Source organism: Vombatus ursinus, unplaced genomic scaffold (assembly GCF_900497805.2).
Source record: "Vombatus ursinus unplaced genomic scaffold, bare-nosed wombat genome assembly UNPS02012602.1, whole genome shotgun sequence".
NCBI classification, from domain to species: domain Eukaryota; kingdom Metazoa; phylum Chordata; class Mammalia; order Diprotodontia; family Vombatidae; genus Vombatus; species Vombatus ursinus.
Genome location: NW_020952380.1, coordinates 1763801 through 1790327, shown reverse-complemented (window position 1 = coordinate 1790327; position 26527 = coordinate 1763801). Strand labels below are relative to the sequence as shown.

Sequence of the window (26527 nt, the reverse complement as noted above, 5' to 3'; positions counted from 1 at the left end):
GAGAACTCCAGATTCTAGATTATGACATTTTGTAGCCTTTGTTTTTTTCCACTTTTTAATTTTTTCCCCTAGATATAGCTTCATGCTGGGCAGCTCCATCTGGGCTGGCTTGGGTTTTAGAGGGGCTCATAAGATGCTTTGAAGGGGGCAGCTAGGTGGCGCAGTGGATAGAGCACCTGCCCTGGAGTAAGGAGGACCTGAGTTCAAATCCAGCCTCAGACACATAACACTCACTAGCTGTGTGACCCTGGGCAAGTCACTTAACCTCAATTACCTCACCCCCCCCAAAAAAATCAGTTAAATCATTCAGCTGTGTGACCCTGGGCAAGTCACTTAACCCCATTGCCTAGCCGCCGCCCTCCCCCCCAAAACAAATAAGATACCTTGAAGCTCTTCTCCTCTGCTTGCTGGAGCAGCCCATCCTCCTGTCTTTGGAGCTTTGCTCTAGACCCCTCTTTGCTTCCCAGTGTAAGCTGAGCTACCCGTCAGCCTAAACTGTCTCTGTACACTTCAGTCTGCATAAGCTCTTATTTAGTGCGGTATGATGGCTTCTGCCTTAGTACATCCACACCCACACTTGGTTTCCTATTACTGAAAGTAGGGTTGGTTTCCCTTCCTAGGAGGAAACATGAGGAGACTTGGGAGACACAGGAAATTGTTGGTATTCAGGGTGTGGTTGCTAAGATGCTTTTCTGGATAAACTGGGTAAGTTACTAATTGTTCCAAAACCAGAATTTGGAGATTGAGCTGAGCCATTACAGAGGAGGTAGAAAGGGGCAGCCAGATGACTCAATGTGCTATTCTTTGGAGAAGGGATATCCCATCTGGAATTAGGGAAACCACCTAAAGGCTGCTTTTGAGAGGGAGAGGGGTAGAGATCATAGGATAGTCATCCATGGTTAAATGTAAATTAATATACCTCACAAATCTAGCAATATATAAACCTCAGGTACATTACTAATAAATTTGGAGAACTTATTCAATTATATAGAACGAATAAGAGTTAGCTTCAGGTGCAATAAGACATCTCTCCAAATAGACATAAAGGTTAAATGCAAAAAATGTAGTTCCCAAAACAAAATAAGTAACTTAGAAAACTTGAAAACCAATTGAAAGAAGAGTTTACATTTGACAGAACCCAGTAACTAGCTATGTTACATATTCTTAGCATACTGTTAAAAAAGGCTATGACTTCATCCTAGTCAAGTATATTCCCTGTACTGATGGGGTTTGCAATCCCTCTCTATTTTAGTAGATGGATTCATTCAGCTAATTTTTAGTAAGTTCCTATGATGCACAAGACACTCTTAATGTGAATTATAGCATAATGAATTGTTATGACCAAAAAAAAATATATACCATTGCATAGTAACCAACTCTTAGGTTCTAAGCTTCTCCAAACCTTAGGGTGGTCTTCTGGCCATATTCAAAGCCTATCCAGCTTGGTTAGGGCTAATGTTTCCCTGGCAAAGCCTTGAAGAATTCAGAGTCACTCCTATAATAAGATATTAGAATAGCATCTTGGTGGAGGATTATTAACAGGGTGTTTTATTAGCTGGATGTTTAACAATTGGTGTGAGGGTAGATGGGGGGGTGGGAAGAGACGTGAGCAAAACACACTTTTAAATTTAATCTGTATCAATTACTGTTCTCTCAATTTCCTGAGGGGAAAAAAGTTCCATAGGAAAAAATCTCTATAGAAACGCAAGGCAGAGTATCCAGTAGATATGGAGAGAAGCCATTTCCCTCATCTGGGCTGAAGTGCCCATGCTTCATTTTTTTGTTCCCTGCAGAAGACAACTGATTGATCTAACTGAGGCAGCTAGGTGGTATGATGAATAGAGCAGTAGACTTTTAATTAGGAAGTCCTGAGTTCAAATTCTACCTTAGATACTTTTTAGCTATATGACCTTGGGCAAGCCACTTAACCTTTCGCAAGCCTTAGTTTCCTCATCTGCAAAATAGGCATAATAATATCCACCTCAGGATTGCTGAAAGATCAAATAAAATAACACATATGAAAAGAGCTTTATGAACCTTAAAACACTGGCTGTTGTTATTGTTATCTAGGGCTTCACCAATAAGAAACCATGTTAAATTGTTCTAAGTCCATGCAACTTTGTTATGCTATGATAATGTCTTTTTTTTCCACAATCAGTGGAGCTGGTCTTTCAAGATTCTTACTTATCTTATAAAAATGGGAACATGTTTCAAGCTGTTGTCCCATCTGCACTCATAATCCATGGGCATCACCAAATTATGCCAGTACATTTGGAATTGTTCCATTTTCTCGGTTGGAATTGGAAGACCATGTAATTAGATAGTAGAAAGTCTGTCTCCTGAGTAAAAGAGAAGCCTCATCCCAAAAGCCTGCTAATGATGGCAGAATCTTTTTGCTAAATTATACACTCAGAAAGTATTTGCTGTTTTCTTATGGTACTAGAAAAATTTCAAGGTAGGACCTTGATAGTATGGCAGGGTCATATTTGTTTTTATTTAAATCCATTTCCTGGTCTTTTTTTGAAGTCATTTCTCTTGAACACAGCTCCGGTTGGATGGAGAGGGAGGAAAATAAATAAAATCTAAGTCTCAGGCCACAGGCAGAGACAGCAATTTGTGAACCCTTGCACTTAAGGTTCTTGTGTGGGGGAAATGTTAGTTTTTTCTGGTGGTGAATTTTTTTTCTTTTGGAAAGGTTATAGGGATGGGGAGTGGTTGAAGGGTTATTTGTGCTTTTTACATCTTTCCAGCTTGATCACATGCCAAGTTTTGCTTGAGCTTTGAGATTCAACCTTTAGTTGGCCTTAGATCATCTGGAATTGGAACTTCAAAATGAAAAACAAATACTGCATATTTATTAAAGGAATTAGAAAAACACAAAGGGGAAAGAACTTTAGTTCACATAATTACTCGCTTTACTACTGGTATCCATCGCTTTGGAGGGCCTTTGGACATCCTGCCCAGCTCCTTCCTCAGTCTTCTTACTTATCTGTGATTCATCAATGCTTATACATCCATCATTTAGGCCTTCTTATTTTTTGCAAATGCTCTGTAGATTTCAGTCTCTTTACTTGGAAAGGATTTTCCGTGCTCTTGACTTTCAGCCTGTCACTTGTACTCAGAGGAGATGCTTAGATTTTTCTTTGTTCGTACTTGTTTCTGAGTGATCAACCAAGGCCTTACCTGACTCTGAATCCTGTAATACTATGATCATAATTACTATCTCAGTTCATCCACCCATTGTTCTCCCCTAAATCATCTCAGTCCCATCCCAAAGATCTGACCAGTTTTATGGAAGAAGTGAAATGGAAGAGGAAACCTTATCCATTTCCTTTATAACCACTAAATTTTGGCCACTCCCACCTGGATAGAGGTCTCCTCTCTTCTGCCCTTCTGTTATTAAATCCCAAATTCCCATGGTGAAATGATCTTTCTTGTTTTTTAAAATTAAATTCTAGTTTTTTTCAATTAACAGGCATTAGTTTTTCCCTCCTCATGTCCCCCACTGGAAAAACAACAACAACAAATACATATAGTCAAGAAAAAAAATTCCCTTATTGTCCATATCCAAAAATGTTTCTTGTTATATTTCTTTTTATTTTTTCCTACAAAGCTTCAGTAACCCTTGATGTACTCACTACCACATTCTTATAATAATTATAATTAACGTTTTAAGGGGGGAAATACAGACTTCTCTCTTCTTCTTGGTTCTCTATTAGTATGACCCTGACCTACATGACCATACCTCTCTCTCTTACCTACTAAGTGCTTCATTCACTTATTTCTATTTCACTTTTTTCTGAGCTAAAGCTAATTCTTTTGGGGAGGAATGTTGGGAAGGATGTTGTGGAAACTCCCTCCAACGAGACTGATCAGCAACCACTCTACAACTTACAGTCAGAGCATTAACCAACACATTAAGAGGTTAAGTGACTTGCATGGTGTCTCAAAGCTATTATGTGTCAGAAGAAGGACTTAAACCAACATCTTTCTGATTCCAAGAGTATGCCCATACTGCCTTTCCTAAAACTACTACTAGAATCAAATCTAATGTTTCCTGTCTCCCTACTCACCTTTGTCCTACTTTTTGGAAACAATGCCTGCTGAAGGAGTGCAGAAAAGTGGGATGGTTTTGAAAGTAAATGCAGAATTTATTATATACTTTAAAAAAAAAAAAGAAAACAGTATAAAACAGGGATTCATGGTTTCATGTAAAATATTTTTACATATATGGAAATCTTTTCTTTTTTTCTCTCTTTTTCTTTTTCTTTTGATCTTCTGGAGTGAGTATTCCTACTCTTAAAGCCTATGCTGTAGAAGCTTTCCTCCATTACTCTATATAAAACCAATTTGTTCCCTCCACCATGCCCCAGTGAAAAGTGTTGATTATTGCTTCCCCAAACACTTACAAAAATATCTAGGGAAAAGAAAAACTAATCATGTTTTTAAATCTTTTTCTACTTGTAATTTGAGCTTGTAAATGACAATACCTGTTTTATACCTGGGAATAGTATCTATCAAATTTGGAATACTGCCTTCTGAGTTAGGAATTCTCTTGTTACATCCTTACTGGTCATGGAAGTCCTATAATGTCACTGAAGTGCTTTCTTTTAAATCGAAAAAAAAAATAGATTACTATTTTATGAGCGTTTAAAAATGTATCTCTTCATCTGCAATAGTACCATGGGTAGAAAGACTAGGAGAATGAAAGGTCAGTTACAAGCAGCTCAGCTGTTTATCACTCATTCATCTTGTGACCTAAAATTGAGATGATGGATTTTTGAATGTGATTTCTTGTAAAAGTGATAGAATTCATTTTTCAAACTAAAAGTGGGCATTTAAACTATTCAGTCAGAATGTAGTTATAGGTGTAAACATTCAGATAACACATGATAAAAATATCTTTAGAAACAATAGCTAAAAAGCTCAGGATTTTTAAAGGAAGCATTTATGTTGGGATTAAAAAAAAAGTAAAAGCTGTATTTAAAGTTATGTAATGTTTGCCATTAATTTATCTGAAATTTATCCTCTCCCCCACCCTTCCCTTTTAAATCTGTGATTTTAAAGGCTTTTAGTTTAGTCTTAGGGCCAAAAGTTTTTTCCATGAAAATAAATCTATAGTTTTATGAAAAAAGCAGGTGGCAAAATATAAATCATTTTACAAGAACATGGACAGTTTATAACATTCATCTTCATATCAGAATGGAAATACAGTATTATTTTATGTTCATTAAAAGAATCTTCTCAGGCAGAGCCAAGATGGCAGATTAGGGACAACTACCCAGATGAACTCTCCCAACATTCCCCTCCAAATAACTTTAAAATAATGCATCGAATCAAATTTTGGAGAGGTAGCACCAACAAAAAGTCAGAATGAGATATTTTTCCAACCTAAGAAAATGTAAGAGGTAGGTAGATGAATTCTGTAACACCAGGGTGAAGGTCTGATGGAAGTCTGGAGACAACAAACTTTGCCACAGCAGCAGAAGTTTCAGGAGCTCTTAGCCCAGTGAACAGTGAGGGGATCAGGGAACCCTTTGCTGGCACTGGATACAGCTGGCACTGACTGGCAACTCTACATCCATATACAATTCTGGGTTGCAGTTCCAGAGTGGAAAGAAGTGCTAATGCATGTAGCTGCAAGAAACCAGGAGCCCTTCTTTGGTAAAGATCAGAGCACAGACCAAGTGAGCAGTGTCCATTCCTCTCCTAGGATCACACCTTGGAAGCACCAAAAACTTATAGACCCCCAGAACTAGTTCTGAAAACAGCAGTGTGAAAAAGCTTGAAGCCTGGGATAGTGCCTCCCCATCCCCAGGTGAGCAGAGCCCAATTTTAACATAAAGTTCAAAGTAAAAAAATAGGCTCGAAAAATGAGCAAACAATAAAGAATTTAACCATAGAAAGATACTTTAGTGGCCGGGAAGACCCAAGACCTAAAATCAGAAGAAGACGACAATGTTGAAAACAGCTACAAACAAAGCCTCAAATAAAAATGCTAATTGGACCCAAGCCCAAAAAGAATTCCTGGAATAGTTTAAAAAAAAAGAGAGAGAGATGAGTGGAAGAGGAAAAATTGGGAAAAGAAAAGACAGTGATACAATAAAGTTATGAAGAGAGCATTAACAGGTTGGTCAAAGAGGCACAAAAAAATTCACTGAAGAAAAGAACTCTTTAAAAAGTAGAACTGGACAAATGGAAGAGGAGATACAAAAATTCACTGAAGAAAAGAACTCCTTAAAAAGCAGAATTGGCCATATGGAAAAAGAGGTACAAAAGCTCACTGAAGAAAATAATTCCTTAAAAATTAGCATTGGACAAAGAGAAGCTAATGGCTCCATGAGACATCTAGAAACAATAAAATAAACTCAAAAGAATGGGAAAATAGAAGAAAATGTGACATATCTTACTGGAAAAACAATTGACCTGGAAAATAGATCAAGGGAAGATAATTTAAGAATTTTTAGACTACCTGGAAGCCATGATCAAAGAAAGAACCTAGACATCATATCTCAAAAATTATCTTGGATCCAGAAGGTAAAGTGGAAATTGAAAGAATCCATTAATCACTTCCTGAGACCCCAAAATGAAAATTCCCAGGAATATTATAGCCAAATTCCAGAACTCCCAGGTCAAAGAGAAAATACTTCAAGCAGCCATAAAGAAATAATTTAAATATCATGAAGCCACGGTCCAGATCACACAGGATTTAGTGGCTTCCACATTAAAGGAATGGAGGGCTTAGAATATGATATTCTGGAAGGCAAAGGAGCTAGGATTACAACCAAGAATTACTTTCACAGCAAAATTGAATGTAATCCTTTAGCAGGAAAAAAAATGGGTATTTAATGAAATAGAAGACTTTCAAGCATTCCTGATGAAAAGACCAGAGGTGAATAGAACATTCAAACAGAAGATTCAAGAGAAGCATAAAAAGATAAACATGAAAGAGCAATCATAAGGGACTCAATAAAGTTAAAATGTTTACATTCCTATATGATAAAATGATACATGTAACTCCTGAGAGTTATCATTATTAGGGCCGTTGAAAGGAATTTATATAGACAAGGGGCATGGGTGGAATGATCTTAAAAAGAAAAAGGGAAGGATTGATAAACAGGGATGCATTTGGAAAAGGGGGAAGGAAGAGATAAAATGGGGGAAATTTTCTCACATAAAAGAGGCACTCAAGGAAGACTTTTACAATGGAGGTAGAGGGAGGGTGGCAGGTAATGCTTGAACTTCATTCTTACTCAGAATTGGTTCAAAAAAGGATGAGTGTGTGTGTGTATATATAGATATATATAGATATAGATTATATCTATATATATAAACACATGCATGCATGCACTCAGTTGTGTATAAAAATGTAACTTACCCAATAGGGAAATAGGAGAAGTAGGTAAGAAAAGGAGAGAAGGGAGAACGATAAAGGGGAGGATGTATTAAGGGAGGCAGTGTTCAGAAGCAAAATAGACTTTTGAGGAGGGGAGAGAGGGGGAGAGAGAGAGAGCAGATAATGGAAGGAGGGAAATACACAATATTAGCTGTGAATGTGAATGGGATGAGCTCACCCATAAAACGGAAGCAGATAGAATGGATTAGAATACAGAATCCAACAATATGTTGTTTACAAGAGACACATTAGAAACAGAAAGACACAAACAGTTAAAGTAAAGGACTGGAGCAGAATCTAATATGCTTTGGCAGAAGTAAAAAAGGCAAGGGTAGTGAACATGATCTCAGACAAACCAAAAGTGACAATAGACCTAATTAAAAGAGATTATCTTATCATTTTGCTAAAAGGTACCATAGACAATGAAGGAATATCAAAAAAAATTTTGTAGTAAGTTTCTCTGATAAAGGCTTCATTTCTCAAATATATACTGAATGTAGAACTGAGTCAAATTTGTAAAAAAAATAAAGAGCCATTTCCCAGTTGATAAATGGTCAAAAGATATGAACAGGCAGTTTTCAGAAGAAAACAAAGCTATCTATAGTCATATGAAAAAATGCTCCAAATCACTATTGATTAGAGAAATGCAAATTAAAACAATTCTGAGATACCTCCTCACACCTGTCAGAAATAACAAATGCTAGAGGGAATGGGAGAAAAAAAAGGTAGACTAATAAACTATTGGCAGAGTTGTAAACTGATCATACCATTCTGGAAAACAATTTGGAACTGTGCCCAAAGGGCTATAAAACCATGCATAACCATTGGTCCAGCAATAGCACTACTAGGCCTGTATCACAAAGAGATAAAAGGAAAACAACTCATACATAGATACATTTACACACACACACACACACACACACACCCCAGCTCTTTGGTGGTGGCAAAGAATTGGAAATCAAGTTGATGCTCATTAACTAGGGAATGGCCGAACAAGTTGTGGCTTTCGATTGTAGTGGAATACTATTGTGCTGTGGGAAATGATGAGGGGGTTGGTTTCAGAAAAACATGGCAAGACTTATATGAACTGATGCAAAGTAAAGTGAGAAGAACTAGGAGAGCATTATGCAGTGTAACAGCAGTGTTGTAATAATGATTAACTGTGAAAGACTTGGCTACTCTGATCAATACAATGATACAAGACAATTCCATGATTAAAAAAAAAAAAAAGACATGTTATCTACCTCCAGAGAGAGAAATGATGAACTTTTAGTGCAAACTGAAGCACTTTCTTTATTTTTCTTGCTTTTTTTTCAAATGTGGCTAATATGTTTTGCATAGTTTCACATGTGTAATTGATACCATATTGCTTGACTTTTCAGTGGGTGGAGGAGGGGTGGAGAAGGAGAGAATTTGGAATTCAAAATGAAAAATGTTGGAAAATAAATAAATGATGGTGAAGTTTTTTAAAAATAGAAATAATAAGGGACAGCTAGGTGGCACAGTGAATAGAGCTCTGGCTTTGGAGTCAGGAGGACCTGAGTTCAAATTCAGCCTCAGACACTTAACACTTACTAGCTATGTGACCCTGGGCAAGTCACTTAACCCCAATCGCCTCACCAAAAAAGAAAAAAAAATAGATATAATAGCTATCATAAAAAATAATCTTCTCACCATCAACTAAATATTAACGACTTCACTAATCATAGCCAAGTCACTGCCACCTTTTCCACTCTTCACTATTTCTTTCACCATATTGTAACTACTTGCTTGCTGGTTTACATTGACAATGCACAGTATCTGGCATATGATAGTTGATTAATAAATATTTTTATTGATATTTGAGCAATAAAATAGGCTAAATTTGTGGTTTCTTTACAACAATCTTTCACTTGGGATAAAAAAATGTACATTTCTGGGCAGTGAATCTACCTCCAATATCCAGACAGTTCTGTAAAACTATAGTTGCCAAAGGAGGGTGAAGTTCATTAGGGAACCCTTAGAGTTAATTGCTTACTTAATGCTCATGGCTGTCATTTCTTCTGATGGTCAGTCTCTTGGAAGCAAAGACATATACCTTTGTGAGCCTAGAATGGATTGGTCTGGAGTCATGTATATATATGCTTTTGATCAATGTTATAGGAACCTGTTGTTCTTAGTAACAATTCCAGAGCTATGTTAGCCCTTAGAAAGTATGTGTGTAATTTAACCTCTTTGCACTTTGTGTCACATCTGTCGTAAATGAACATCAATATTATTTTATTGCAGTCTTATTTAATACCCAGGAGTTCTCTGTTAATTGTATTTATCTGTAATGTATTTATAACATTTAAAATATGTGCCTCAGTTTTGACACGTATAAAAAGACCTGAAGTAAATGCAACAATTGTGTCTGAAGCTTCCCATTTAACTTATAAGTTTATCATCTGATCACTTCTGTTTAAACATTTCATACATATTTAAACATTTTTGTCCATATAAAGCTATGCTACCTCTTCTATCTCCCCATCTATTTATAGCAGAAGTTTATTTTAACTTTATGTGCATTTCATTTCAGATTACCCTTGTGATAATGTATTTTAAATGTTAGAAAAATTTTAAAACATCTCTTCTAGAATTTTATACCAATTTTATTTTCCCCTAAAGGCAGATCTTATAAGAACAGATTTCTTTTAATTATTTCTTCCTTTAAGCCCTTTTATACTCATTGGGAAAAAGTATGTTCTAAGTTGACATGCAGTAGATTGATCTGAAATTTTTTCTAATCTTACTCTTGTTAGGTTACAATTTCTCTATCCTTATCTTTACATTTACAAAATGGAAATATGAGTCTAACTCATCTTGTAGAGAATTTTACAGAAATTGATGGATATGTGTTCTGAACTAATTTTTTTAATTTACTGTAAAATGAATATTTTCTTGTTTTGAAATGAAAATCATGTCAAGGCCAAGCATTTCTCATTAGCATCTTAGCCACAACAAAACAAAGGTTAATTTTATCACCTTAATTTTCTGGATAAATTAAAAATTTTATAAATTTGAATTTGCCATAATACATGAGGCAAAATAAATAGTGACTGTACCAGGATCCCTTATAGAGTAATTTTCCTGGTCTTCTTTCTCTAAACACATTGCCCTGTGCCTATATGTGAAAATTCTCAATGTCCGGTTCCTTTAATAAATGTATGTTTTTCCTCTGAATCTTGATCTCTTGATTTGGAGAGCATAGAAGAAATTATCTGTGAGATCTATGGATAGGGGAAGAGTTCATGACCAAACAAGAGATAGAAAGGTTCACAAGAGGTAAAATGGATAATTTTGATTGCATAAAATTAAACCTTTTTGCACAAACAAAACCAATGTAGCTGAAATTAGAAGAAAAGCAGGACTATAGAGTACAGGGGACAGCTAGGTGGTGCAATAGATAGAATTCTAGGCCTAGAGTCAGGAAGACTCATCTTCCTGAGTTCAAATCCATCCTCAGACACTTAACTGTGTGACCCTGAGGAAATCACTTACTGCTGTTTGCCTCAGTTTCCTTATTTGTAAAATGAGCTGGAGAAGGAAATGGCACAGTACCCCAGTATCTTTACCAAGAAAATCCCGAATGGGGTCACCAGGAGTCGGACACAACTGAACAACAAAGAGTACATAGAGGGGAACCAAATAAACATATGATCAGTCTGGAATGGTAGATTGGGGCCGAAAGGATATTTAAATGCCAAACAAAGGAGTTTATATTAGTCTTAAAGGAAATAGGGAATTACTGGAATTTCTTGATTAACAGAGCTACCTTAAATCATACAACTAAAGAGTTAACTGAAAAAAAGGGATCAGTTAATTTCATTTTGCTTGTTTGGTCTCTCAGAAATCTAGAACAAGATATTTTAATACAACAAATTACTTGTAATGCTTTAATAAATTTTAATTTTCAAGTTTGTACTTTCTCTTTTTTTTTTTTTTGACAAGGCAATTGGGGTTAAGTGACTTGCCTAAATTACACAGCTAATAAGTGTCAAGTGTCTGGTCTGAGACCAGATGTGAACTCAGGTCCTCCTGACTCCAGGGCCGGTACATATCCACTGTACCACCTAGCTGCCCCTCAAGTTTGTACTTCTTTGTAGAACTTAGTTTTTTGTATAGAATGTGTTAGAGCTGAAGGAGACCTTGGAAGTTATTTTGTCTTACCTCCATTTTTTTTTTAAATGAGGAACATTGAGTTATGGACATGTAAAATGGGTCCAATGTCTCAAGGCTTCAGTGGATGGATAATAGTAGTAATTAGCATGTATTTAGTGCTTAAGGGTTTGCAAATTACTTTACAAATATCTCATTTGATCCTCATAATAACCCTGAGAGGTAAGTGCTCATTTTTTATAGATAAAGAAACTGAGGTTGAAAGAGGTGAAGAGACTTGCATAGAATCACATAGCTAGTAAATGTCTAAGGCTAAATTTAGATCCAGGCCTTCCTGACTCCCACGTGTAGTGCTGTATCCACTGTGCTATCTACCTACCTCAGCTGAGATCTCCTATCTCCTCATCTCAAACTACGCTTTTGATGACAATGAACTTCTCCAGTTTTGTTGCAATATAATTATCATCATCTTGTCCTCCATTTCTGTATGAGATAAAACTGTTCTTACAGCTTACGAAGTGAGGCAGCTGAGAAACGGAGAGGAGATGAATCGCAGTAGTACTCTAGGAAGTACTCTTGTTGTTCAGTCATGTCTGACTCTTCATGACCTCATGGAGCATAGCATGCCACTACTGGCCATGTGCATTACAGGGCATTCATATATTCAGGAGTACCTGCATTCGGGTGACTTTTGAAAGCGGTACTGCCACTCCAGTACTCTATATCAAGATGCTCAACGTGCTACTTAGGATTTTCCAGGGCCACACTTTTTCCCTAGCCCTGAGCTTACTTAACTGATACAAATCTGTCATGGGCCAAGTGGGCTAAAATATGCAGAAAACACACAGGACGACATTTGCTTGCTCTTCACAGTTCGGTTTTCACATAACCCAAGTGCCCTGATACTCAGCTGTCAGAATCATATAAAAATCTTAATCTTAAAAATTAGCATTCAGATGTTCACAGTTCATCAAGAAAGAGCCAAGATCATAGCAATAATGTGTGTTAAAAAGCCAAAGGGATATTAGGATACCTGGATGATACCACAGTACTGTAACCCAAGTATATAAATTTTAGCTTTTCTTTTACCAACAAAACTGTTAAAGATTTTATCAAGAAGTCAAGGAAGAGGGTGTTTGAGGTTAGCTGAATTCCTCTGAAAGTAAGGGTTTTTTGTTTTGCTTTTAATTTTTTCATTGACATGGGGAAACTCATGATACAGAAATTCCTTCCACCAATGAAGATCAAAAACTCATCTGGAACTTAGAGTTGCCTGAAGCACTGAGAAGCTAAGGAACTTGATTGGCCAGGTTCACAGAGCTAGGGTGTGTCAGAGTCAGGACTTAAACTCAGGTCTTCCATCCATGCTGGGCTGGCCACATACCTCTACGTACACCATTTTTCCTCCCATTTTAATGCTAGAAGGACCAGGTATGTCAATTTATACAAAAATATAGTTTTGCTTTGAAATAAACATTTTCATTCTATTATCTCTATTTTCTTTGAATAACAGATTTTTTTAAAATTCATGGTGTCAGTTGACTGAGTTGGTCCTTTGAGGTATTTTAAATTTTTATTTTTTCTAGTGATATAATACTAATAATATAAAATCAAGCAATAATACTGATATGGAAACCTAGACTTTTCGATGGAGCAGTACTAATTAGGGCATATTTATAGAACCAAGAAATGACAGTTTTTATTTTGTATGGGATTAAATAAGCAACCTAGGATTTTTCAGTGTATCATGAGTTTCTGAAAGGTAGGATTTACTGAACTGAAAAATGTGCTTGATTGTGGTAAAGCTGGGTTTATCTATTGCTACAAAGATGTGCCATATTGAATTCCAAATAAGTCAGATATACTGACTTAATCTACTGTTATATTAATAAACTCTGGGTTCTATGACAAAGCCTACATAGATAGATATTTTACGTTTTCCTTTTATTCTTTTTTTTAAATTCAGAACAGATAATAAGTACTTTCTAAAACCAGAATAGAAGATAGCAGAAAATTCTCTCCCATGTGACAAAAGGTTTTAGTTTGTAGACAACAGCATGTGCTTTGATGAGAGCAGTTTTTAGTCTTTATATTATATCTGACAGGCATAGTAATCAAGGTGTTCTAGCATTGTTGTTTTTAAAATTCATTTCCAAGTATGACCAATGTGAAAAACTTTTTCGATCATTGTCTAGGGGAGTGGGGGAGGGAATTTGAGTCCCAAGATTGCTATCTGTACAAACTAAAATGTTCTATTCAGGACACTCCTCCCAGGAATTGAGTCCGGGATGTTTATGTTGCATTATCTCCGGCTTTCAGTAGATAATATTGTGCATGTTGAAACCTGGAAAGGAGCCTGAAGACAAGAATATAGCATCATCTGTGCTTTCAGCTATTTCAGCACTAGTGAGGTTCAGGTTAAGGGGTATCATGCTTGTGGAATGCGTTGGTATGTAAGGAACTCTCTGGTCGTATCCATGCAGCCCTGGCATGATTGGGGTAGAGAAGGCATAGAAAGTCTTCGAATTACAATTTAGCTCATGCCTTTACATATATGTGTGTGTACGTTTCATATCTTAGACACATAATCATATAACTAACATTCAGCTTGCGTTGTTAGGGACAGCTGGAAGCATAGTGGAAAGAGCTCTGGGTCTGGAGTCTGGAAGAACTGAGTTCAAATTCATCCTGAGATACTTCTTAGCTGTGTGAATCTCCCCTATTCCCCCTGCTCCTCACTTTCCCCACCCAACTCATTAATAAAATTCTCTGTATCAGTTCTCCATATGTAAAATGAGGGTAATAGTAGCATCTACCTCACACAGTTATTGTGAGGAGCAAATGAGATACTGTAAAAGTGCTTAGCACATAGTAGGTACTTGAAAAATGCTTATTTCCTTTCCTTGTTAGTTGCCTGTACATGGCAATGGTTTGGCCTTAGTAAACAAAGCCCAATTAAACAACAGATTAAATCAGCCTGACACATTTGGAGTTCTGAAGACTGTTTCAAATAAACATTTTGAAAAGGACACATTTAGTTGGGGAGGTGGGGGACTTGAAACAAGATATTTTAAGAAAGAGACCATTATAAACTGGATTCATTTCAACCAACTCTCATTGAGCACCTTTTACATGTCAGATACTGTGACTAAGCATTGGGAATAGAAGAGCAAAACAAGAATATCTCCTGCCGTAACGGAGCTTATTGTCCAAGGGGGGGAGGATTTGGGGAGGGGAGACAGGGTACAAACATATACAATTAAGTCCAAGGGACTTTGAGGAAGGAGCAAGAAAAACTTCATGGATGATGTAGCATCTGAACAGTCTTGAATCTGGATTGGATGAAAGGGGAGATAAGGCAAGGGGTGATTTCATCCGAGGCATGGAGGATGGCTTTATACAAATGTAGAGAGGCCAGAAGAGGAATCCTGTGGTTTCTGAAGCTGCTATTTCGGTGGTCTCATTTGGCTAGAAATCAGAGTGTGTGGAGGGGAGGAATAAGAATAGAAAGGTGGGTTGGAGTTGAATTGTGAAGGACCTTAAGCTGATAATAGTCTGAGTATATTAACAGGGAGACACTAGGGAACCCACTGACGGCTTTCGAGCATGACAGTGGCATGGAGGATGGATTGCATAAAGAAAAGACTAGAAGCAAGGAAATCAGTTAGGAAATTTTTTTAGTAATCCAGGAGAAAAGTAATGAGGACTCAACTAGGATGATAGCCATATAAGTGAATAAAAGGCAGAAAAATAAAGAGATGCTATATAGTGGTAGGCTTAACTAATTAGAATATAGGAGGTATAGGAGAGGGGAAGAGTCTAGTCCAGGGATTCTTAACCTTTTTCATGTCTCATACTCCTTTGGCAGTCTGGAAAAACCTACAGACCCCTTCTCAGGATGTTTTAAATTGCATGAAATATGTAGGATTACAAAGATAACCAATTATATTGAAATATAGTCACCAAAACATTTCTTAAAAGTTCATGATAATAGTATTTATGTAGTGCTTTAAGGTTTACAAAGCACTTTATAAATATTATGTCATTTGATCCTCACAAAAACAGTGGAAGGTAGGTGCTGTCTCTCTTATTATTCCAATTTTACAGATGAGGAGACTGAAGAAGGCAAGAGTTTAAGTGACTTGCCCAGGATCACATAGCTGGTAAGTGTATGAGGCTAGATTTGAATCATGTCCAGTGCTCCATCCACTGGGCCACCTAGCTGCAGTTTAATAAATCCTGGTCTAGGATGACCAAGGTTATGAACTTGGGTGGCTGGGAGGAAGGTCATGTCAAGAGAAGAAATTGAAGGAGGGGCACGAGTGGATATGTGAGCCACTACCATTTCATCCTTGGCCAGCTACTATCCACACCTGAGGGAATGTGAATCACAATAATTAATTTTGTTCGATTTGTAAAAGATCCTAATTTTAAGAAAAATTGCCAAGACTTTTCATTTCCAGATGTGGGAATGGGGTATGGTATGTAATACTTCAGTAGCTGATGGCAGGGGTTTGGCAGCTAGAGGTAGTGGTGTCATGGAAAGAGACTGAGGCTTGAGACCCAACTTGTTGCCTGTGTGACTATGGCCAGTGAGCCTGTTTCCTCATCTATGAAATTGGAGGCAGGGTTCAGTTTTGAGGTTTGGGGTGCATGTTGTTTTTGTGTGGTAGGAACTGTAAAGACCCTCCTTCTTCATATGTCATCAGAAATGGTACCACCTCCTTTTTAAAATTTTCCTTTCCATTGTAATCCTTTTTCTTAATAGGATCACTCATAATGTTGTACTAGATTGCTATAATTTTATAGCCTCTCAGTGAAAGGGTGGGTTCTTGAACATGAATGAGGGATGGAGGCTGCTTGTTTTCTTTTCCATTTCTTTTGTACCATGAAGGGGTACAATAAGGGATTTTTTTTTCTTACTGCCAGAAAAGCAGGCATCTACTAACTTTTTTAAATTTCAAAGTGTGGTTCTTTGCCAAGCATTTATTGAACTGTGGAGGATGTCTGTTAACCTAAAGTATAACGTTGAGGGAAAGCACTTCAGAGCCCATCTGCAGGATTAAGGGTCCTACCTTGTTATTGCTGACATATATGATCTAGTATTTATGGAAAGGTACTTGCCTCAGTGAGGCAGCTATGTGGATCAGTGGGTAGAACGCTGGGCCTGGAGTCAAGAAGACCTAAGTTCAGATCTCTGACCTCAGATACTTACTAGCTGTGTGACTCTAGGCAAGTCACTTAACCCCTTTTGCCTTAATCCACTAGAGAAGGAAATGTCAATCCACTCCAGTATCTTTTCCAAGAAAACCCCATGGATAATATTGGCATGCTATGTTCCACGGGGTCACTAAGAGTTGGACATAACTGAATGACAACACTTCCTTCAAAGATTTCCAAACGCTGCCTCATGTTTAATACCACTTGGGATATCTTAAAATTTTTGACAACTGTTGAAATCATTCTGGAATAATCTTTTGTTGTCTGCAGACTTAATTAAACTCCTTTCTCCAACTACATAAAGTCATTAAATTTTGTGTGTTAAAAGGACCCAAAAGGTCTTCTGGTCTAAATTCCAACCTTTTTAGTTATCCCACCCTTATAGGGAGTTGGTATTAGTGGACAAGCGTTGACTCTCAAGTCAGACCTCAGTTCAGATCCCCCTCTGGCACCTACTGTCTAGCTGACCTGGGGTCTCAGCCTCTTTAAAATGAAAAGTTTATACTAGGACACCTTTGATGTTTCTTCCAGCTCTACATAGCTCTGTTATCCTATGGTCTCCTGCTAAATCCCTGATAGTCGTGTAGTCTTTGCTAAATATCTTCATCAATGGAAAACTCATTGCTTTACAAAACAGTCTTGTTCCAGCCTTGGACATCTCTGATGCCGGAATGTTCTTTATATTGCATAAAATCTTCCTCCCAGTAATTTACACCTACTGGTCCCATTTCTTTCTCTAGAGCAATGCAGAACAGATCTGTTCAATCTTCTCTCCAATGGGAGAGAATATTTTTGAATATTTAAAGAGCATTGTCTACCCTGTAGTCTCGCTAGCTATCTCTATTTCTAGATGCTTCAACCAATCCTTACCAGGATTTCCTAATCACCACCCTTCTCTTCACGTATTCCTGTTTGTCATCCCCTTTAAAATGTCATTCCCAGAATTAAACAAGGCACTACAAAAGTGTGTGGCTCCAATGTAGAGTAGGGAACGTGAGCCAATAGTAAAACAGTCCCTACCCACAAGGAACTTACGTTCTGTTTGGAGTAGAAGACTCTGTATACTCTATGTATGTATGTATGTATGTATGTATGTATGTATGTATGTATGCATGCACACACATACACACATCTATATTATATATGTATATATTTATGTTCTATATGGAGTCTTCTACACCAAATAGAGAGTGTATATGTCTGTGTGTGTATATGTGCATACCTGTATGCATATGTATATATACAGGCATGTATATATACATACATATATATATACTCTATTTGGGGTGGAAAACTCTATATACAGGAGAGATAAAAAGAGAATAAATACAAAATAGTTCAAATGAAGGTAATTTGGGTTGAAGGGAACTAACAATTTGAGGGATCAGGAAAAATGTCATGTAGAATATGGTACTTAAAAGAAATTTGCTTCCCCAAGCACCACCACAGTGGTGGAGGAGCTGTGGGAGGGAAAGAAAATAGATTTGTGTCAATTTTTTTAAATGGGTGGGTGGAATAATACAGATGTAAAATGTTGCATGAACTTTCAGACAAGGTCACCGTATTAATTTTTCTTAACTGTTGTAACAGACCTCTCAGGAAGTGGGAGTAATCTATAAATATTTGTAATGCAAAAATAAGACATCAATAAAACATTAAAAAAAATTAGTGCTTGACTAGAGAGTGGTTCTATGAGGCAGAAATGAAAAGGAAGTGCATTGCAGGGATGGTAGATGCAAAAGCACAGAGATGGGAGCATGTATGTCTCTTCAGGCCTTTGCCACTGGGCTTCTGCTCTTTGCTAAAACTGTTGTCTCTCAAGGCATGAGTGACCTTCTGATTACTCAATCCTGTGTCTTTGTTCAACCTTCATCTTCCATATTTTCTCTGCAGCGTTTAATATTGCTGTACTTCCTATTATTTCTACTTTATCATTACTGTACTTTCCTTTAAATATTCTAGCTTCATCACATACTCAACTTCATCAATACTATTGCCTCCTAATTCTCTTCCTACCTCTCTGACCCCTCCTTTTTGCTCTTTCCCTGTCCTCTTGACTGTGTGCAGGGGGGGTAGGGGGGTAACATAATATGTATAAGGGAAGGAGGACTGGACTGGACCCAACTGGGTTCAGCCAATAGAGTCTACCATTTGCCAGCTCTGTGAGTGTTTACCTGTCTACCGTCTTCTGTGCCTCTCCTGTTCTCTGCATTATTATTCAAAGAATACTGACTTTTATACACTGTGGCTCTGAGGTCACATATTCATATGCAGTATATTTAAGTCAGCATATCATTATAGCTGGGCAGATAGGCAGTGAAGTGGATAGAGCGCTGACCCTGGGATCAGGAGGACCTGAGTTCAAATGTGACCTCAGATACTTACTAGCTCTGTGACCCTGAGCAAGTCACTTAACCCTGTTTGCCTCAGTTTCCTCCTCTGTAAAATGAACTAGAGAAGAGAATGCCAAGCCCCTCCAGTATCTCTGCCAAGAAAAACCCAAATGGGATCATGAAGAGTCAGACAGGACTGAAACAACTAAAGGACAACAAGCAAATTAAATAAATAGCCCATTAAGGTTTGCATAGCACTTCACATATGTTATCTCATTTGATCCTCACAGCAGCCCCTGAGAGGTAGGTACAGTTATTGTTCCCTTTTTACAGATGAGGAAACTGAGGCTGAGAAAGGTTAAGTGACTTGCCAAGGCTCGTACAGCTAATAAGCAGGCAGGATCTGAAGTCAAGTCTTCCTGACTCCAAGTTTTGTACTATATCCACTGAGATACCAAGTGATCAGTATCAACATAGTATTCCAAAGGAGACAGCCTGTCACTACCTGACAATACTGGCTAATCCTTCAGTCCTACTGTATTCCTTTTTTTCCAGCCAATTCTAAATTTAGTTCATAAACTAAACCTATATTCTTTTTTCATGAAAGTTTTATTTACTATGAAAATTATAGCTATTTTACTTAATGAGGACTCATATAATCTGTTATGAAAGCACAGAAGAAATACTATCTGCTCATCCTGTATTTCTGAGTTACAACTTTCTGGTACTGGCAGCTATTTAGTCAGTCTCCAAAGAGGCTAAGCTTTTAAGGCTCATTTCTTGGTTCACCTATGACCTTAAGAGAGGACATAATTAACAGTTTATAGAAAAAGTCAAGACTGTGGCCCAAGATAGCTTACTGGTACTGCCATTGCTGTTGTTCAGGATCTTGTTAATAAGCTTGATGGGAAAAGTAAAAATTTACAAGACCCTCTTTCTCCCCAATAAGTCATTAAACTATGAATGTCTTTTGACTCTGTAATATCTCTACTAAGAAATCAAAGAAAGAAGAAAAGGACCCATATGTACAAAAATATTTACAGCAGCTCTCTTCAGTGTGGCAAAGAACTGGAAACTGAGGGGTTTCACATTAGTTGGGGAATGGCCTAGGAAAGAGGTGAGGTACAGGTGAGAGTGTGCTGTCAAATGTTTAACAATCAACTCTCCAGAAGAGAAAATGCATGCACAATATACCTTTAAATTCTGCATTAATAGCATTTTCTTAAGTTTAGACATTAAATGAAACAATAAATCAAGCCCTGATTTGTAACATTTGTCAATTTCTGAGATGTAAATATTCAAACTGAAAATTTAAAAAGCAGTTCTTAAGCTGGAAGCTGGCTGTAGCACACCCCTAGTAATGACTGAACAAATTATGATATTTGAACAACAAGAGATAGGTTCAGATAATCTTGGGAAGACTCATGTGAACTGATAAAGGGTAAAGTAAGCAGAACCAGGACAACAGTTTATGGGGGGGAAAACCCATTATTGTCAAAACAAACAACTTTAAAGACTTAAGAACTTTGATCCATGCACTGACCAAACAGAAATGCAGAGAAGTAATAATGATGTATATACCCTTTTCCTGAGAAGGGGATGATGAACTGCTGGGATTTGTCTTGTTTGACTATGAATATTTGTTACTAGGGTTTTGTTTTTCTTTTATCATTTTAAAAGGGGGGGAGAGGGACGTGAGAAATGCATGTTAATTTAATACAAAACAAAACTAAAAGTTTATTCTTTCAGCCTGTTGCAGTTAATACTTTTTTATTTCCATCTGTCTTTTTACAGCTTCCCATTGTTGAAAAAATAAGAACCATTGCTCAGAAAGTCTATGGAGCCCAAGATATTGAGCTTTCTCCTGAGGCACAGTCTAAAATAGAGCGGTACACACAACAGGTAAAAATAACGGGGGGAGGGGGTCATAAAAACTTGTCTCAGGAATTCTCGGCCGTTAATTTTGAAACTAGAAATTGGCAGGTGTCCATCTAGATTATATTAACTGAACTTTCTTTAATCTACTTTCATTTTCAACAAGAAGCTACTATCAGATCCTTGGGTGAAAATGTTGAATAAATTGAAAATAAGAGGAGGAGGTGGTCCTCATAGAATTATGGCTAAAAATATTATCCATATTTTCAAGTCTGACTAATTTGCAACTGAATCCCTAAACCCAGTGACTGAATTTCTGTTGTTTCTGCTCTGGTGATTATCAGCTTAAATAACCTTTAGCATCTGCCCTCTCTGTTCCTATTTGGGTAAGGCTAGGAAGTTATAAAAGTGTCCTTTACTTGGTCTCCTACAAATTTATGCAATCTCGCCTCAATGGAGCCCTCAGTTAAGTAGTGAAATGGAGAACCCTAGACTTGAAATCAGAAAAACATGAATTCAAACCATACCTCCAACTCTTACTAACTTCCTGATCCTAGACAAGTAACTTAACCTCTGATAGCCTCAGTTTCCTCATCTGTACATGGGAGACCGACCATAATAGTGCCTACTTTCCAGGGTCATTGTGAGAATCAAATGAGATAGCATGCCACAAAGCACTTTGAAACCTTAAAGCACTATATAAATGCCAGCTGCCATCCTTAGCATCTTACTGCTTAACCATCCTTATACAAGGCCTTCCGCCTACCTGTCAGACATTTCATCATAAGCTCCATGCTTAGTGTATTTTCTTGCAAGTAAGACTGCTTGCTGTATCTTAGGCTTTTCTAAGGTTCTTCTAACTTGTTGCTTTTTCACGTGTTATCTCCCATTTCTGAAATGAACACACCTCATTCCCACCCTTTTCCAGCTATTGACAAGATCCGCTCTTTCAGGGTCCAACTCAGGTGTTAACTTCTCCACAAAGTTTAGTTGACAGTCACCCTCCTTAAATATCTTTGGTCATTCCATTTGGCTTCTTTTAGGCACTTAATCATTTTCTGATTTGCCTTACAGTTATTTTTGTACCTGTCCCAACCCTATGTCAAATGAGAGCAGAGATTACATCCTTTTATTAATCTTTGTATCCCCAGTGCCTAGCAGAGTGCCTTTAACATAGTAGGCATTTAATAAATGTTTGTTAAACTGAATTAAAATAGCTGATCAAGTCTTTGTCACTCAGCAGGTTGACACTGGCCTTGGCTTTTCATCTATTGAGTCTGATTTTAGAGCCAGTCATTGTTTATGCTCCGACTACCCCCCTAGGCTATGACACTGAAATGTTAGCATTACACTGGGATGAATAAATAGGAATCTAGCACGTTGAAACCATGATATTTAGTAAGGATTCTCTTGGTTGGTTTGTTTATTAATCCCAAAAGTTCCTGCATCACCTGCTCCTATCAGGTCACATGGGAACTCGCCATGCCACAGTATTTAGAGTCCCTTGGTTGACCCTTTGGTTGAGTAGAATTAATAATCTAGCAGGGATTCTGTGATCGTACAGACACTTTTGCAATCTCATTACCCAAAAGAGTCAGCCAAGCTATGTGTCTTTTCTTTTCCTTAGAGAGGCTGGTAGAATGTAGTATTCTCATACAAGAAAAAGATGTGACAAGTCACAGGCAGGCTCAGACGCTTTGTTCTGCATCTCATGGCCTTTGTACTTGGATTTCTTATCTCCTTCTTACCCTGTTATTTTAATCATCATTCGTCTTTTTTTTTTTTTTAATACCATCAATGTAAATCGTTACTACAGAGATCTTGGATTTAGCCAGAATTCTTGCCCAAGACTTTCCACATTCCATAATGCTGACAGCAAATCAAGCATTCTTAGGATGGTCTATGTACTTTATTGGTCTACTTGAGATTCTGCTTTCATGTTGTTCTGTAGAGTGACTGTGATGGAGTGACTGCATTGATCTCAAGGGCTATGGAATGCATCACATCCAGTTCATCTGCTCCTTGGCAAGAGGCTTCTCAGTCTGCAAAAGTGGGGCAGGCCCTCTTTTAAAGAGGCAATGCTGTTTATAATTCTCAGTAAACTTTGAAAAAAAAATTCTGAGCTTAATTAGAAGAAATTTTAATTTTTCTATGTCTGCAAGGTTTTTGGTTTGTTTTTTCCTTTCTCTGGGCCAATTGAGGAAATGGATTTAAAAAGTTATTATGTGTCAACTTTGGAGTTGTAATAAATTAGTAAAACATTTCTAAAAAGGGGCACTATGTGCTATTTAATCAAAACCATGGTTGAGTAAATACACTGTACTTTTGTCAGACACCACATGTGACTTCTTCCCCTTTCACCTTTGGGACTCTGGTTCAAGTTTAGCCTTTGGTCCTTGAAAATAAGAAGTTTTAATGAGTGACCTCATTCTAGTTCTTAAGAGTGTAACTGCAGATCAAAAAGCCATGACTCATAAGTTAACACAGTGGGGACCCTTTGCATTCATGATGTATTCAGAATTAGTAAGCACATGACTAACAGTCTCTTACTGAAAGATTCCTTTGTCCAGATCACCTTTCTATAAATAGAGTATTGACAACCTTTGAAAGTAGATCTCCTTTCTGAAATCAAACACATTTCGCACAAATCTTTGTATAATGAGTATTTAGCTCTCAAAAGAATGAGCTATTAAGATGCTCTCAGCTTCATGTATAGTGATTAGGTTGAAAGGAAAATATGTACCCTGGTAGCAGTCTGTCAGAGAGTATTTATTGAGCACCTACTGTTTGCCTAGCACAGTGTTGACATTCATCATGGTCTTTTCCTAAAATGCAAGTTGAATGAACAAGTGAAGAGAAATATTTTGGTTCTTTAAGAAATATACACACTCGGAGGGAAAGCAATGACTGTCTTGAGCTCTCTCCCAAAGCCCTCCAAATACCTAAAAAAATGGCTCTAAACAAATTCTAAAGCAGCAGAACCCACAAAAAGACAGAGTGAAGCAAATTTCCAGCCAAAGACAGCCTGGATGGTTGATTGGAAAGGTATATCGTGCCAGGCGGGGAGAGGAGCTCAGTTCAGTGTGGGCAAGCAGGCCACAGCGGCCCTGGAGCAGTCCTGAGAGGACTGAATCATGGGCAGCTGTGGTGGTTTCCAGACTTCTCAACCCAGGAACGCCGAAGACGACATGGAAGGTCAGTGGGAAAAGCTTGTGACTGCGGTGAGAGAGGAGCTAGGTCTCAGCCGCAAGTCTCGAGCGCGGCCCAGGGCCACGGCTTTTTCCTGAGCTTCCGGCCCACAGACTGAAGGGGAATCAAGTGGCTGATCAGAGGGGGATTGCAAGGATCTCTTTGCCAGTGCTGAGGCAGGAATCTCTTGCTTTGCCCATGCTTGGATCTGGGTCATAGTTCTGAGGGGTGGTCCTGGGGCTAGGAGGAACGCTGGTGTGGTGAAGCTTGTTGTGGCTGTGGAGAGGAAACATCTCGTCCCTTATCATGCCACCTTGGAAGAACTGAAAATTTACAGGTCCCTAGAAGCACCTCTGAAAACAGCTGTACAAACCCCCAAAGCTTGGGACAGTACACTCTTCACATTGGAAGCAGACTTTTACCTTAACAAAGAGTTTAAAACTCAAGTAATTGGCCGGGATCATGAGTAAGCAGTGCAAAAAGAGTCAGACTATATTATCTTACTTTGGTGACAAGATCAAAACATACAACCAGAAGAAGACAACGAAGCCAAAGCTCCTACATCCAAAGCCTCCCAGAAAAATATAGTCCCAGGCCTTGGAAGAGCTCAAAAGGGATTTTGAGAAGTAAGTAGGAGCAGTAGAGGAAGAACGGAGAGTGATGCAAGAAAATCAAAAAAAACAAGTCAACAGCTTGCTAAAGGAGACCCCAAAAAATACTGAAGAAAATATCACCTTAAAAAATAGCCTAACCCAAATGGAAAAAGAGGTCCAAAAAGCCAGTGAAGAGAAGAATGCCCTAAAAAGCAAAATTGGCCAAATGGAAAAGGAAGTCCAAAAGCTTACTGAAGAAAATACTTCCTTAAAAATTAGAATAGAGCAATTGGAAGCTAGTGACTTTATGAGAAATCAAGACACTGTAAAACAAATCCAAAAGAATGAAAAATTAGAAAACAATGTGAAATATCTCATTGGAAAAACAACTGACCTGGAAAATGGATCCAGGAGAGAGAATTTAAAAATTATTGGACTATCTGAAAGCCATGATCAAAAAAAGAGCCTAGACATCATCTTTCAAGAAATTATCAAGGAAAACTGTTCTGATATTTTAGAACCAGAGGGCAAAATAGAAATTGAAAAAATCCATCAATCTCCTCCTGAAAGAGATCCCTGAAGGAAAACTCCTAGGAATATTGTAACCAAATTCCAGAGTTCCCAGGTCAAGGAGAAAATATTACAAGCAGCCAGAAAGAAACAATTCAAGTATTGTGGAAACACAATCAGGATAACACAAGATTTAGCTGCTTCTACATTAAGGGACCACAGGGCATGGAATATAATATTCCGGAGAGCAAAGGAGATAGGATTACAACCAAGAATCACCTACCCAGCAAAACTGAGTATAATCCTGCAGGGGGAAAAATGGTCATTCAGTGAAATAGAGGACTTTCAAGCATTCTTGATGAAAAGACCAGAGTTGAATAGAAAATTTGACTTTCCAATACAAGACTCAAGTGGAACATGAAGACGCAAACAGGAAAGAGAAAATCATAAGAGATTTATTGAGGTTGAACTGTTTACATTCCTGCATGGAAAGATGATATTTGTAACTCATGAGACCTTTGTCAGTATTAGGGTAGTTGGAGGGGAAAAAATTATATGTACATATATAAAGATATAGATAGATAGATAGATAGAGGGCACAGGGTGAGTTGAAAATGAAGGGGTGATATCTGGAGAATAAAATTAAGGGATAAGAGAGGAATATACAGGAGAAAGAGAAAGGGAGAGGTAGAATGGGATAAATTATCCCACAAAAAAAAAAAAAAAAAAAACAAAAGAAAAGGCTCTTACAGTGGAGGGGAAATGGGGAAGGTGAGAGGGAATTGGTGAATCTTATTCTCATAGGATTTGACTTAAGGAGGGAATAACATACACACTCAGTTGGGTGTGGAAATCTGTCTTACCCTACAGGAAAATAGTGGGAGAAGGGGACAAGAGAGTAGGGGAATGATAGACAGGAGGGAAGATTGGGAAAGGGAGTAATCAGAAGCAAATACTTCTGAGGAGGGACAGGGTCAAAAGAAAGAATAGAATAAATGGGTGGGTGGGATAGGATTAAGGGAAATAGAGTTAATTTTTCACAGCATGTCTGCTATGGAAGTGTTTTGCATAACTGTACATATATAACCTATATTTAGTTGCTTGCCTTATCAATGAGGGTGGGTAGGGAGGGAGGAAGGGAGAAAATTTGGAACCCAAAGTTTTAAAAACACATGTTTAAAAAAGTTTTCACATGCAACTGGGAAGTACAGAAATCCATCCTGCCCTACAGGAAAATTGAAAGGGAAGGGGATAAGAGAAGGGGGGGAGAGATA

The 26527-nt window shown here is 37.7% G+C and overlaps 1 protein-coding gene across 1 annotated transcript in view; it reads left to right on the top strand.

Annotated features, from left to right (window-relative positions):
• Positions 1-26527, top strand: part of MTHFD1L (methylenetetrahydrofolate dehydrogenase (NADP+ dependent) 1 like) — a 214189-nt gene that overhangs the window by 133987 nt on the left and 53675 nt on the right. The window contains exon 25 of the mRNA XM_027857977.1: positions 20881-20988. Coding sequence (XP_027713778.1) covers positions 20881-20988 — 108 coding nt within the window. The remainder of the gene's footprint in view (positions 1-20880; positions 20989-26527) is intronic.